The 16,044-nt window shown below is 33.4% G+C and overlaps 2 protein-coding genes across 2 annotated transcripts; both read left to right on the top strand.

Annotated features, from left to right (window-relative positions):
* Positions 1-2,688: 2,688 nt before the first annotated feature.
* LOC110730431 lies at positions 2,689-5,189 on the top strand. The gene has a single exon (XM_021910235.1). The coding sequence runs from the start codon at positions 3,305-3,307 to the stop codon at positions 4,907-4,909; it is 1,605 nt and encodes a 534-aa protein (XP_021765927.1). The 5' UTR covers positions 2,689-3,304; the 3' UTR covers positions 4,910-5,189.
* Positions 5,190-10,077: 4,888 nt separating this feature from the next.
* Positions 10,078-14,901, top strand: LOC110725823 (probable protein phosphatase 2C 65). The gene is made up of 4 exons (XM_021905294.1): positions 10,078-10,401; positions 12,248-12,634; positions 12,841-13,182; positions 13,830-14,901. Exons 1-4 carry the CDS (start codon positions 10,198-10,200, stop codon positions 14,274-14,276), a joined length of 1,380 nt encoding a protein of 459 aa, XP_021760986.1. The 5' UTR covers positions 10,078-10,197; the 3' UTR covers positions 14,277-14,901.
* Positions 14,902-16,044: the final 1,143 nt, after the last annotated feature.

Below are 16,044 nucleotides of genomic sequence, written 5' to 3'. Positions count from 1 at the left end.
TCATATAAACAAAAATAAACAAAAATAAGGTGAACTAAACAAGCCCTAAGTGTTCGATGTTTGTAACAACAATTTTATATTTGAGAGAATGGTATGAAATAAATTAGAGGCCTAGAGGGTGCAAGTAGTTTAAGAGACTTGTTGTTTTAACCTTTTTGTATTTTTTTTAAATAACTTAAAATACATGTATTATATGTAGGCTATAGCTCAAGTAGATGCAACATGATTCATACTTCGTATTACATTGATATTACATGACGTGCCTACTATTTATTGTAATGCAAAAAATATATGATGCAACAATACTCTTTTAGCAAATGAAAATTGCTTGCAAAATAAAATAACTCACATTGCTACATTAATCAGATCGTCGGTCAAAGATGCTGCATGGAGATGTTTAATTTGACTTTTGATCACACTATAATTAAAATATACTTCGTATGAATTCCATCAACTTCCAAGTTTCAAAGGGTTTGATCTCAATTTTATATTTGATTTCGATCCCATTAATTAATACATAACGACTTTAGGCTAATTATATATGTGATTAATTGCTGAAGTGTTTTAATTTTTTTTTATTTATTTTTAAGATACAAAGTGTATAAGATTGAATGAATATCATTTTTAAATATCTCATACCACATTGTATATAGTCTTTAACTCTTAAAAGTAATATATATATATATATATATATATATATATATATATATATATATATATATATATATATATATATATATATATATATATATATATATATATTGTTCAAGATCTAGTGATTCTAATTGCATGGTCCAAAGAGTTAGCTATAAAAAAAAATTATAAATCATCATAATATGTATCAACAATCTCTCAAGCATTGAATCCAAAGTAGAGAAAATAAAGGCAAACTTATTATGTCATGTGATTAATAAACACGTAGTTACTTGTTCTACTACTTGCATTGATACTTTTTCTCACTTTCATCTTGATTACTGTTAGAATTATACATGACCTAGGTCACTTAGATGATGGTGGGTAAATGTAATATATACGGTATCTAGGTATAACTTATAAGGTCATGCTTAAGATTTCATTCGTAGGCTTTTTCTACTGAAAAAAAAAAAGACTTGCACACACAAGCAGTTACTCTAGCAACATAGGGATATCAACGAGAGAAAAAAGTCAAGTATTAACTTGTTATGACTAAGATTGATAAGAAAAACCGAGCTTAAGCTCTAGCCAAGCTCACTCAAGCATCCAAATATTTGTTCAAGGCTTCAAGCTTTGGCTCGTTTATTAAGCGTAGACAATTGTCATAGTGGAGTACTATTATACTGATAGATATTATCATCAATATAATATACTTAAATGGAAAGATGATTGAACTAAGTACTCCTATTTACTTAATTAAGTAAAGGAACAATACTTGCAAGTAAAGGATACCTTCCCTAAAAAAAGATACCTAATTACATACATAGATCACATTGGTTTCCAAATAATAAAATTTATAGGTAAATTCAATTGTAGATGACATTGATGTTTTTGTTGCTATATTAGTTGCCAATTATTGTTAGAATTTAACTACTACTTGCAATTTGTTTTGTTTTATGAGTTGGTTATACGTCAATTAAAATTGTTAATTTGATGTCATTGTTTTACACCTTACTATACTCACTTGTATTTTGACAAAAATTGGATAATTCATCACCCTAACCCTTCATTTGAAGAAAGAATCACCAACTCATATATATTACCATATATGTATTCAATCTTTACCAATAATTGATCCATAAATATGTGAAAAAATCATCAACAAGTTCACTCTTCCAATAATTTAATCACATTCTAAATTTTTTGATTTGTTCCAATATTTTATCACCCTAATTAACACTCCATTTTAAAGAAGTAATCACCAACTCAATTATATACAGATTCATATTTCAATAAATAATATGTAACAAAATCATAAACAAATAATACACCCTAGGGGTGTCCGTTCGGTTTTCGGTTTGGATTTAGTCCAAATCCGATCCAATCCGAAATATAATTCGGTTTTCAATTTTCCAATCTGATCCGATCCGAATTTCTCTCTTGATCCAATCCGATCCAATCTGAATTAAAATTCGGTTATTTGGATCCGATCCGAAAATCCAAATTATAATACATTATTTTTTTAGCGCCTAATACAATTATAAAAATAAAGCTTTACTATAAATAAAAGTCTTCAAAATCATGATTAAAATACATAGTTCAACGTCAAGTCATTAATTAATTAATACAAAGTCTCTCTAATTTATTTTATGTAGTATTAAGTATTTGAGCTAAACTTCAAAATATACAGAAATCCATATTTATACAAGCTTAATTTTACAATTCGGTTTTCGGTTTGGATTGGATCCAATTAGGGTCAATCCGATCCAATCCGAAAATCCGAATTTCCAAAAAATCTCAATCCGATCCGATCCAATTTAAAGTTCGGATCCGATCCGAATTGATAATTCGGTTTGGATTGGATTGGATTTCGGTTTTTATCCGAATTATGGACACCCCTAATACACCCTTCCAATAATTTAATCACATTCTTAAACTAATTGATTTGCTTCCAATAATTTAATAAAAAACCCCTTAATATTTTAGTCATTTATACGCAGTTTTGCTACCCTACACACTAATCCACAAACACGCCTTGTTGATGCCGCGGCTGGTAACCGACTACCGGCTAGTAATGTCAAAACCGTAAATTTACAAAACCTCAATGGGCAATAAATCAAGCTCTCACGTTTCCAACTCATCACGCGTCACCACCGAAACTTCCGGTAATCCTGCCACTTTTTCTCTCTCCTCCATTTTCCTCCTTTTAATCCCTTCTTTATCTTTCTCTCTCCATTTTTTCTTCCTCACTCAACTCCATACTTCCAGAGTAAGCTAACCAACTCCATTATTCTTTTTCTCCCAAAAACAAAAAAATAAAAAAATAAATCAAATGTCAATACAGTTTCTTTACGTATGAGAGAGAGAAAAACTCCGGCGTAAAACCACCATGATTTCCCGATTTACCCCTGATTTCCCGGTATATCCCCTCTTTTCTTCGCCGTCTTCCCGCGTTTCTCTCGTCGGTGCTAACCATACCTCCGCCAGATTCTGCTCTCGCTAACCTTTTTTTTTTTCTTTTTCTCTCTAATAATTCAAATTTCTTTTTTTTCTGTTAATTAAACACCATTTTTTTGTAATCAGCAATTGTAAAGCGAGGAATTCATCCGTTTTTTTTTTTTTTTTGAATTTTATACAATTTTTTTTGGATTTTTTTCTGTGGAAATTTGATATGAAGAAGGTTCCACACAGCGCTGAAGCTGTGTTAATGGAGTTACCGGCGAAGCCGAGCTTTGTACGAAACTTTCTGGTGAAGATTTTGGTATTTTGTGTCTTCATTTTCTGCTTTCGATTTGCTTACGTTGTCACAATCCGAGGTGAGTCCTGTGATGTTGGCGATTTCTGCTTCTTTTCTATGCCGGAATCATTCAATTTCGCCGGAACGACGACAATCGCCGCCTTATCATCCGCCGCCGTCGTTTCTACCGAGGCTGTTTCCGTCGATCGGAAAAACATCCTATACACCAGCAAAAACTGGCGGAAATCCGTTCAATACTACTCTTCGGTGTTCCAGGATCTGATTGCCGAAGGTTTTCTCTCTCCTGAATCGAAGTCTTTGTGCGTTGATACGCCGTTAGGGCAGGAGGTGCTCGCATTAAAGGAGCTCGGAATTTCCGACGCCGTTGGGGTGGCGAAGACGGCGGCGAAGCCGTTGGTGGTGGCGATGAAAAACTCCGGCCGCCGTCAACCGTTTGAGAATAACACCTTCGATTTCGTGTTCTACGGCGGTGGCGGAAGGATTGATAGTTTGAGCAAATTCGAAGAAATCGCGGTCGAAATCGGCCGGACGCTGAAGCCCGAAGGGTATTTGGTAATCCACACAAGAACAAATGATACATACAGTTTACATTCCTTAATTGCTTTATTCAATTGTTGCACATTTATTAAATCCCGTGAAATTCAAGGTTATTTTGGTGATGATAATAATGTTGATGATATTAGTAGTGTTATGATTCGTGAGGTTGTGATGAAGAAGGAAGAATTTGGTTCAATTGTGTATAGTGGTGGTAGTAAGGAATGCTCGGTTGTGCCGGGGTTTAAGCAGGAGATTGTTCGAAAAGCCGAGGAATTGATACCGGTGGAGCCATTGAAACCTTGGATTACACTGAAAAAGAATATACAGAATGTCAAGTATTTGCCTTCAATGGTGGATATTAGTTTTAAGAGTAGGTATATATATGTAGATGTAGGAGCTAGGAGCTATGGTTCGAGTATTGGGAGTTGGTTTAAGAAGCAATACCCGAAACAGAATAAGACGTTCGAGGTTTATGCCATTGAGGCTGATAAGTCATTTCATAAAGAGTATGAGGCTAAGAAGAAATGGGTGAATCTGTTGCCTTATGCTGCTTGGGTTAAGAATGAGACCTTGTTTTTCGAGGTTAATCACGATCCCAGGGATGATCCTGAGGAGAAAGGGAGTAAAGGGCGCGGTATGGGAAGGATTAAGCCGGTTCAATCGCATGATGGGGTGTCCCATGGTGTTGATCAGATTGCAGGGTTCGATTTTGCTGAGTGGTTGAAGGCTACTGTGACTCAGAGAGACTTTGTGGTGATGAAGATGGATGTTGAAGGGACCGAATTTGATCTTATCCCTAGGTTGTTTGAGACCGGGGCAATTTGCTTGATCGATGAGATCTTCCTGGAGTGCCATTACAATCGATGGCAGAGGTGCTGCCCGGGTGAACGGAGTGCCAAGTATGAGAAGACGTACGATCAGTGCTTGGACCTATTTACTTCCCTCAGAGAGCGTGGTGTTCTTGTTCATCAATGGTGGTGATCTTTGGTAACAGACCATTCTTGAATGTCTTTATTGCTTTTCTTGTATTTTGTCTAAAAGCTCTGTCTACCAACAATGCTGTTCATGTTCTTATTTTCACAATTAATTCTCAGTCATAGAAGTTGTCTTAGGATCTTTACTTGCAAATGAAAATTACACTTAATTCAGTTATACCATATTCTTTGATTTAATTGTTTCTGTTAAAATGTAGTTGATATATCCTTATGCCTGAGGAATCCTGACTATATCTTGGCAAATAATACTTTGATTATGTATCTAAGATGAAAACTCTTAATTGGTTTCGATAATGGATCTCTGAACCATATGTTTGCTGTTAGTTTTTCGTTGCTGAGTGTTGTTTTCGTACCACATCTGGATTGGCATGATAGTGCATTTTCCTATGGTCTCCTTTGTTTATATGCTGTTATGGTGCCAAATTTTGCTCCCCGCAGCAATTTGTGGTACGTTTGCTGGACGAAAGTGCTTCTAACCCAATATTATAAGCTGCATTGTCATCTTGATAGAAATTTTGATGCTTACTAGTGTTATTTAGCAATGAATGGTTCATGTTGAACCGCTTTTGTTGACCCCCGCCCATATTCCCTCGTTCTTCTCCTCCCGCAATAAAAGAAGACAAAGGGAAGGCAATGAGTAAAGTTATGATAAGGGGGAACAAATATGCATGGAACTTTGTTGAAATTGATTGCCAATGCTTTATTCTGTTGGAGGGAGAATCCTTCTCACTGTTTGCTTCATTGCATCGAAATTAGCCACATTTAGTTGGTTTTAAGAATGGTCTAATTGCACTACAATTGTGACATTTTGGTGCATTGATAGGCCATAACTGATTTGGCATGTTCTTTTAATTAGCAGTATGGCTGTGATTGACGCGACAGTGAAATAGACTGATAGGAGCTCGTATGAAATCTCCATGTGCTGACTGCAGCCCGCCCATTGTTTCTCAAATTTTTCCCCTTTATACATCATTTTTCCCCCCTACGTAGATGGATCGAAAACGACCTGCCAAGGAATTAGGAACCCTTGATGATTGGTAATGTACTAACAAGACCGTGAAATGATGAGTTTTAAGGGGTTAATCAAGAAACAGTTTGTCGGGCCTCGGAACATTTCCATGTACCTATGCTGAGAATTTATTTGTATGCTTCTCTAGCCTTCCCTACATGGAGAATTTTGCCTTCATTCTTTTCCTTTTCTGTAGTTGATATTGATTACCGAATACCGATATATTGGTAACTATCACATTAAAGACCTAAGATGGTCTCTTGAGGACATTGAATAGCTGGATATGAAAGCAAAAGGTTTGGTTGGGGTGTAGGGGTGGCCGGTGGGGGTTGGAATTGGTTGTTTATCAAACTTTCCATTTTGTGTCTTTATAAAAACATACCCTTTTTTTTATGAATAGGATTCTTTATATTTATTGAGTGGTCCAGCACTGTAATTTTCATCATGTTTGTTTTAGGTGAAGTTGGGTTTTGTCAACCTGGCTGATTATGTTTTCATGTGAGGTTGTGACAGTTTTAATTTATCATGTGATTAGTCAAATATATTAACGTTTCATAAGTTTGTCTCTAGTGAGATGAATTTGGTCATACTATGAGACATCTGAGGGCTTAAACTAGTATTGTGAATGAGAATTTGATCCCGCAACCTTTTACTCCTTGCATTCGAGTCATTGAGGCCTTGAGAGGGTAAGGGAGGGGGATTAGGTTTGTATTTTTCGTCGTGATTGTTATGTTACAAAGGTCGCGGTCATATTGCTAGTATTAGTATAACTGGTTAGTTATTTTAACAATCAAAATATAGCACTTGAAATGTGCTTACTGCTGTGTGAAAGCGATTCCTTCTGAAATTGTGCTATAATGCGATCTTACGCAATTTCCCAGAAATTACTAGTTGCATTCATTAACACAACGAAAACTAGTTCAAACAAACTGTATTAAGAAAGCAATGATTGAGTGGTGGCAAAGCTGTAGATCTGTAACAATCATTGCTTAATAATTATAATTCCAGTTTCAGAGTGCTGTGATGCTTCTAGTTTAAGAGCATTTTCTTCCACGTATTTTGCCGATGTTAATAAATTAATATTAATACAAGTATATTTTGTTTTTTGACTGACAAAATGCCTGTGATTTTAAGATGTTGTATGCTTTAAGTAGTACATTCATCACCTTTATTTGATTGGGTTTCATGTGAGTTCATCATATTTGCCATTTGGCATCTGCATTGTCTCTTCACATTGATTGCAAATAATGGCATTATAAAGCTGGTTTTATGATTGTATATTATGGAATGAATTGTTTTTAAGAACAGAGATGATTTGTACATCATGAAATGTGGGCATCATTTGTAGATTCTTGATTTATTTGTGCTATTGTCATGTTAGGGTATATGATAAATGATACTAAGACAGATTTGAATTAGCTCATATATTTTAGGGACTTGGCTTTTATGATGGGCGAACCTAGACTGGGCAAAATTTATTAGATGTAAATTAAAATGAGATCGATCTAGACATGAATTGTACTTCAAATTGGATGATATGATTATTAGTGAGCTTTAGGATTGAACCGATGGAGAATATTATAGCCAAAGTTGGTTTTTTTTTTTTTTGTTAACACATACTCAACCTAATTGAATTCAAATCAACCCATAGGCCATACTTGGTGGGGGTGGTCACTTGAAGCTATGAACTATTTAGACATGTCTAAAGTTGACTTGATTGGACTGACATGACAAAATTAAAAGTCAACCAAAAAAAATTAAAGTATTCAATTCATATGGACATAGTGAAGTAGTCTAGAGGTGATCAAAGGGAGGGCGGGTCGGGCTTAAGTGAGGAAAATCGGCCGTTTGCCTGGGTTGGGCTAAAAAAATTAACTAAAAATGCATGTCCAAGGGTCTGCTCTCAAAATTAAAAATTCGAGTCTCGTTGGGCCCACTAGACTTGGGCCGAAAAATCTGCCCAAAAGCTGCGCAAATTTGGGCTGGGTTGGATTAGGCTAGCGGATCGGGTTGAGTTTGATCAGCTCTACAGTGAACCTATATAAATAATAATTTGACAAACTGACCGGAAACCAATCATAGACCGATTCGACAACTTTATTGAATTATAATTATAAATATGAGTTTCTCATAGTTACAAGTAACAATTTCAGTATGCTATCCTTAAAAGTCAAATTTTGTACCACTTTTAAGCATACAACCCTTAACTCTTTGGTCAGCTTAGTTTCTTTGGTACAAAATTTGAGCCTGTAATATCAGAAATCAAGTACTCTATTGAATGTGTTCCATAGACAATGTGTACAGTTAGTTAATGTTATTCTGCTTGTAAAGGTTGAATCAGTTGATTTTTATCACATTGATATGAATGCAGAATTATGCACGAACACATTTTATATTCAAATTACAAGAATATTATAAGTAAATGTTAGACTATATTGTACTTCATATTTTACCAACGTTGAGAATTTAACATTGTGACGAGTGCGCATTGGCTGCAATCTTAAGATGCTGCATACATTGCGTAAGATGTGGTACACTGGTGCAGTAATTTATATGAATGGGATGTCTTGTGTTTATATTGTGTTGGAATCTACAAGGTTGGGGGATCCAAAATTGATTTTATGATTTACAAAATAACAGAAATTGATTTTAGGCTCTATATTATATTGTTCATATTATTTTCACTTAATTTACCAAAAAAAAAACATGATAAGTTCAGATAAAATAAGATGATAGAATAAGTTGTGATGAGGGTCAAAAGGGATATCCAATTTCAATTTACACAAAAAGTTTTTATAAGTTATTTTATCCGAACTTATCAAACCTTGACTTGTTATACCTTATCGGACCCTATTATTGGGTCATACTAGATTAGTGTCCGTGCGATGCGCGGTGATAATAATTTTTTTTACAACCTTCCTACTTTTCGATTTGATATGTTCTTTTTTATCTTTCCACTTTTGATTTATTATTCCTTTTATGTTAAGAAAATTACCCCATCACATGGTCTACATAAAACTATGGAGTAATTAGTAATATCAATGTTTCTAAACAATTTTCTCTCTAATACTAAAAAGTAAAAATAGGATCTAATTTTCACTTACTACTTCATTTTATATGAACAGTAAATGGGAAGATAAAAAAAAAAGGGTACGGAAGGAGTATAAAGAAAAAAGACATGTATGATATTGTTAATACTCCGTATGTTGCAACTTGTATTTTCATAGTATCAAAGTTTCATAAATACTAGAGATGTACTCCCTCTATCCCTTATTTTTTGCCCCATTGCAAAAATATGGGTCAAACTTTTAAAACTTTGACCATAAAGTTAATCTATAAATGATAATATATTATGTGTGATCTTGTTAGAATCGTCTCATTGTATAGTTTATTCATATCAAATTTTTATAATTTTTAAGCATATATAAATGGAGATATATACATTTGAAAACGCGTCTTGGAGACCGTGAAAAGTCAAATGGGATAAAAAATAAGGGACAGAGGGAGTAGATATTAATGGTCAAACTTGTATATTGTGGACCAAATGCAAAAAGTTAAAAAAAATAATGGAGGGAATAAAATTATTACCCCAAGTATAAATAAGAAATAATCAGCAAATTTAGGAAACAAATCATACAATTATTTTTAGCAACCAATAACCACAATGTATCATATTGGATATAAAAAAAAAATCAGAAAATTTAGGAAAAAAATCATTTGGTTATAGGCAACAATATCAAATGAGATTCCAAGACATCCACCATATATAGTAATCAATCCCCAAAAATAATGGATCCAAAAATAGATGATGCACCTATCATTGAAACATTGTAATTTAAATACATTTGCACAATTAGCTGCCTAATCTTCTTGATCCCCCACAAAATTTTAGGACAACCAAAATTTTAATAAGAACTCATCAAATTTCAACCTCAAAGTTCTCCTCCATATTCTAATTCAATTTCTTGTTAATTGTTCTAATTAAAAGGAATATGTTCCATGATTTTTTGTTTTGTGTAAGATTAATTTGTATGATAGTCTTTGAGAACATTTTTATTCCATTATTTGTATTTTCTAATTCTCAAAAACATATCCATAATCCTTCACATGTATTTTTGCCTCCATTCTAGCTATTGTTATTGAAAACGGGCATTTTTTTTTTTTATAGATATTGGCTTGATTTTCTAAGAAAACATTCCGGTAATTTTGATATACACAATTGGCTAGGTAGGAACATTTAGATTATAGAAATATAAACAAAAAAAATGGGAGCATGTTGTAGCAAAGAAGGGGATTATGGAGATCATCGACATATTGCTACTTACGAACATGAATATGAGCATGAAAATCATGTAATTGAAGGAGAATATGGAGCTTCGATTAGACTACATGGTTCTTCTACTTTTATTTCAATGGCAACTACGCAAGGGAAGAAAGGAATCAATCAAGATGCCATGACAGTTTGGGAGGTAAATTTCAAAAGTTTTATTTAATTGAGTGTTATGCTTATATGCTCTATCAGTCTATTAAACGTCATTTTTGTACCAAAAGAAATAATTACTTCCTATGAATTTTTACCTTTTTTACTCTGACTTTTGACACTAATTCACTCATCCACTTTGACCATCATTTGGTGAGTATACATAATGAAAAATATAGTTAAATTGGGTCTCATTTGAATTGTCTTGTTTTAGATTTTCAAAGTATCTAATTTTTAATTTTTTATTTACAATTACTCTATTAAAAAATAATGGTCAAAGTCATGCGTTGGAAAACGTACAGGTTAAAGTGAAACAACCAAAAAAATCGCAGTCATTACTTATTAGCCACTTTGACTTTTAAAGGTCAAAGGGTCACCAATAGCAAACTATATTTTTATGTCGAATACTTTATTTTTAAGTTAATTAAAAAAAAAAAACATATTTGAGTCAATCTAACAAATCAATATGATATTGTAATGTGTTATAAGAACAATTGTTTAAGATTGACTGAGTAAGGGATAACTTAGGTGGTTAAGCTTCTCTCATAATTCTATTACCCGTCTTGGAAGTTTCTCTCATAATTGTTTTTTTTTTTGTTTTTTTTTTATTATTATTTTTATTTTTATGCACTAGTGTAAATGAGTCTACATTTAAGATAATAAATCTGTTTAATATTATATTAACATTGTCACCAAATACAGGCTGAACAGAACAACTAACTTATGTTTAAATGAACTCAATTTGAGCATAACATTTGAAACATGGACGTTTCAATGAATTTGACACTATATTTAAATGATGAAGCCAATTTCATATATATTTAAAATCAAAATTAGCATATTGATTTGGAACTTATAATTTTGTAATATCTTTTGTGTTCTCCTATTTTCATCATTCTTCCAGCTAGGGGTGTACACCGGTCCAAAACCGGACTGGACCTGGACCAGACCTGTTTGGACTGGGGACCTGAATTGGGTAATTATGAGGACCGGGGACCGGACCTGCATTAACAGGTCCGGTTCCGGGCCAGACCTGAAAAATCAGGTCCGGTCCGGGTTTGGACCTGAATGGACCTGTTTTGTGTCTTTTTCGTTTTTTTTTTTAATACAAAACCTGTTGGACCTGCATATGGACCTGTTTTTAATAATTACATACAAACCAAAATTATCAATTACAAAACTACATAAAGTCTATAAAGTCCCGATTCTCAAACACCAAAAATACAAATGAGTCCACCAAAAATACAAATAAGTCCACGAAAACTCAGTTTCAATTTTTCAGAGTTTGGTTTTCTTCTTTTTTTTTTTTTTTTTTTTTTTTTTTAATTACGATTTTCCCGGGTTTCAGGTCCGGACCTGAAAACCCCGGGTTTGGACCGGGTCCGGACCGGGACCGGGAACCTGGATTTTTAAGAACCGGGACCGGACCTGAATCAACAGGTCCGGGTCAGGTCCGATCCGGTTCAGGTCGGTTCAGGTCCGGTTTCAGGTCCGGGCCAATTTTTGTACACCCCTACTTCCAGCAGTACCACCACATATCATATGGCAAATAAGTTGAAAGAAAAAAAAAAAATCTATTTATAAATCAAGGTATTCTTTATGAGTATGAACATGTATGGTTATGTATGTACATGGAGACGGAATAGACGGATGTAGCACCTATAGCAAGATCACAACATATCATGACCGTGTTTGATCTTACGTATAAATTATAAAAGATGGTGAAAGGGGTCACGTGAATATATAAAGTACAAAAAATGGAGCATTAGGCAGCTCTGTACTAGCATAATTTAACATTGTAATGTGCTAAATTTTAATTAATATGGTGGTTTCAGGACTTTGCTGGTGAAAAAGATGTGTTCTTTTGTGGGGTGTTCGACGGGCATGGACCGAGTGGTCACAAGGTAGCTCGTATTGTCCGCGATCAGCTACCAATAAAGCTCTCCACTGCTCATAAGCTTCTCCAAATGAAAGGCCATAGCATGAGTGATATCGACGCATTTTATGAGGATGAAGGTGGTGCATTGCTACAAGCATATCCTAACACCGGAAAGACTATTGATAGCCGCCACGACCGAGATAATTATGATCCTAATTCAGTGCTTCATTTGTGGAAGGCTGGCCTTTTGAGATCATTTAGAGAAGTGGATAAAGAGCTTAGCCGTGACCCTACGATTGAGAGCTATTGTAGTGGTACAACGGCTGTAACGGTTGTCAAACAGGTTGATTTTCTTGGTTAAACTTTATCGTTAATCGATATTGTTTAGTTAAAAAAAATGATCATACATTAGTTAGTTTGATTTTGCACTATTATATGACTTTTACATCTGTTTTAAATAAACAAAAGCAATGTAAAAATATAATCATGGAAACAATAAGTTTATTATGTTTATGTAGTAAAACTATGCAAGTTTTCCCCTTGTTGTAGGAAGATCATCTAATAATCGGAAACTTGGGGGATTCGCGTGCAGTTATGTGCACACGAGGGGACAAAGGGCAAGTGATACCACTCCAATTAACGGTAGACTTGAAGCCAAGCCTTCCAAGGGAAGCCGAAAGGGTGAGGAGTTGTAGTGGTCGAGTTTTTTCTCTTGAAGAGGAGTCTCATGTTCTTAGACTATGGCTGCCTGATGAAGATAGCCCTGGACTTGCCATGACAAGAGCTTTCGGTGATTTCTGTCTTAAAGATTATGGTCTTAGTTCTACCCCTCAAGTCTTCTACCACCAATTGACTGAACAGGATGAATTCATTGTCCTTGCAACTGATGGGGTAAGATACCTTACATGTTTTTATTGCTTAGCTCCTTGTTCTTTAATTTGTTACATCTAGCCTAATTAATAAGCTTCATTTATACCTAAAACAATAAAATTTGTGACTTTTACAAAGATATCTCACATTGTAAACTAATAACCATAATTTTATATCCTTGATTTTGAATTTTAACCATCTAAATCAGATATGACTTATTATTTCAGGTCAAAGATAGTATTCTCCCTATTTCATAATGTTAGTCTCATATGAAATTAATCACATAAAATAAGAAAAGAAGAATATTTGGAATCTAACATTAGAGTACAAAACAATTCATAATTAGTTTACCTTATTTAAGTTTTTTGATTTTTTTTTAGAAAGCATAAGTCATAATTGCATAATTCAAGGTAGAGATTTCCTTACTTAGAGTCATGTCATCAATCCTCAACCAATTAATTCCAAAATAATTAAGTTAAAAATGAAACATATTCAATATGGGTAGATCTTTTTGAAACGCCCAAAATAGTATATGGGACTAACATTATGAAACGCGGGGGAGTGCAATTATATGAACAACATGTACAATTATATGAACATGAAGTATATACTGTTACATACGTGGTATGTTACTAAGGTTATAAATTTGGTGATACAATATATTGCAGGTGTGGGATGTGCTAACAAACTTTGAGGTAGTAAAAATAGTCTCAGCAGCAAGGAAGCGATCCCATGCAGCAAAGTTCCTAGCAACACATGCAGTTCGTGCCTGGAAGAGCAGGTTCCCATCCTCGCGAACTGATGACATTGCGGTGGTTTGCTTATTTTTCAAGCCTCCATCCCCCGGAAAATCTATGTCAGAAGTTAGCCACATTACTCCTGACAGCTTGAGCCACCTTAATTCTTCAGTATCTCAGCATACATACAGAAGCATTAGCAGTGATGCTGAAGAGGGGTTCGATCTTAGGGACAACAACAAAGGTAAGTTTCAGGACATTCCAGAGGATTGGGGTGAAGGAGAAAGTTTAGTGGACACATCATTGAATTTTCCGCGGTATACAAACTCTAGACACAAAGGCAGACCAACATCAAAAAGTGCTGATATCGATTTTTGATACAAATTTTTTAGCTTAGGGGAATGAATGAATTTGGGCAGTGAATGATTTTGTGTACATATGGTTTTGAAAATGGCTAAAAACCTGCCTAAAGTGAGAAAAGTGTGAGGAACTCTGACAATTTTTTTGTTTTTTCTTATTAGTTAAAACTTAAAAGGAAGATACATATAGTTGAATCACATACTAGTTCCTCTTAGATGAACCAAAAGCTGAAACCAAGAAGTTAACTTCATATTTCTTCTATCATAAGATGTTGCACTTCATATTTCTTCTATCATAAGATGTTGCCAAGAAAAGGAGGAGAAAATAGATAAAGATGTGAAAACTAAACAGAGTTTCATCAGTTGTAATTTTGTGAATACAAGCCTTGTTCCGTTAACATATAGTTGATTATTTTTTTTTTTTAATCTGCTCGTCTTTATAACCAGTGGCAAATGCAGAATTACCCAAGTAACATCAATACACTAAATCACTAATATATGTATGATCAATACTACCTATAACACAAGTCACATGAATGACCAATAAATCTTCAAACAAAGTTACAATAATATTAATCTGCAATTACGATAAATTATTTATAACTGGATGTGAACCGCACGATGCAAGTACCCCGTCCCCCTTCAGGTTTCAAATACTTTGAGGTTTGATAGTAATATTCAATTAGTTTGGCTCAGTTCTCGATCTTAACTTTTTTTGGACTGAAAATTATTTTATTTTCATTGACCCTCTACTGCGGAGTACTATATTTGTGTAGAATTAACGTGTGGTTGGTGCACCCAGAATATTAGGCATATTTTAAAGAATATAGGCGGAAAAAAAAAAATTATACACATTTATAAAAAACGCGAGCATAATATGTTTTTGAGTTTGATCATTATGTTCTTTGAGTTTGAATTACATGTTCTTTACATTATACAATATGTTCTTTAATGTATCCCTTTAAAAAAAAATCAAATGTTCTTTAATGTATTTACATAAAAAAATGTTAAATTCAACCACCTGAGTAACCATGAAAAGTACATGTTTCTTTAATATATAATCATGTTTTTTTTTTTTTTTTAAGGACTTTATGTTCTTTGTTAAACACAAACATGTTCTTTTTCAAACATTAGTATATTCTTTCCGCCTTTTTTAGTTTTACCGGGTGTGCACCCGGGTACACTATACTATTTTCACACTTTTTTTTTACTGATTAAAATTTATTTTTTTTATTGAACCCAATTTATTTTTAATAAACTTCACTTATTTTTATCTAACTCAAATTATTTTTTACTGAAAATTATATAAGTAAGGTGAAACACAGTTCAATAAAGGTTAGTAAAAGCTTTTAACTTTACATGATTGAATAAATATAACTAGTGTGTGGCCCGAGTAATGCCCCAGATTGTTACTTTAAACACTTATAATTGAATAGATAGGTTCATTTTTTATTATTCCATTTATTCATTATTTGTTTATTTATATAATAGTTTTTCATATTTATGGAACAACTACTGACTACTAATTATATAAACATGTTTTTTGTATATAATTTATAATTAATATAATGAAAATAAAGACATAATTATTATCAAAATAATTAAATAACTAAAATTAGTCTATAACAACAGTTAATTTTTCTTGTTTGCATTACCTCATCGATGAGCATTATTAGCAAATAATAGAATTGATTTTTTTAAATCGCAATCATTAAATGTTTAGATCTCCAATCCATATATATATTTATGAATCAAGTATATATATATATATATATATATTTATGAAT

This window comes from Chenopodium quinoa, unplaced genomic scaffold, assembly GCF_001683475.1.
Source record: "Chenopodium quinoa cultivar QQ74 unplaced genomic scaffold, ASM168347v1, whole genome shotgun sequence".
NCBI lineage: Eukaryota > Viridiplantae > Streptophyta > Magnoliopsida > Caryophyllales > Amaranthaceae > Chenopodium > Chenopodium quinoa.
Note: the sequence above shows the minus strand (reverse complement) of the source record. Positions and strands in the feature narration are given on the sequence as shown.

What these genes read in the sequence shown, in the direction of transcription:
- LOC110730431 (XM_021910235.1), top strand. Translation starts at nt 3,305, where the DNA reads ATGAAGAAGGTTCCACACAGCGCTGAAGCTGTGTTAATGGAGTTACCG.
- LOC110725823 (XM_021905294.1), top strand. Translation starts at nt 10,198, where the DNA reads ATGGGAGCATGTTGTAGCAAAGAAGGGGATTATGGAGATCATCGACAT. An exon ending in ATGCCATGACAGTTTGGGAG is followed by an intron (nt 10,402 to 12,247) that starts GTAAATTTCAAA and finishes TGGTGGTTTCAG; the next exon opens with GACTTTGCTGGTGAAAAAGA. An exon ending in TTGTCCTTGCAACTGATGGG is followed by an intron (nt 13,183 to 13,829) that starts GTAAGATACCTT and finishes AATATATTGCAG; the next exon opens with GTGTGGGATGTGCTAACAAA.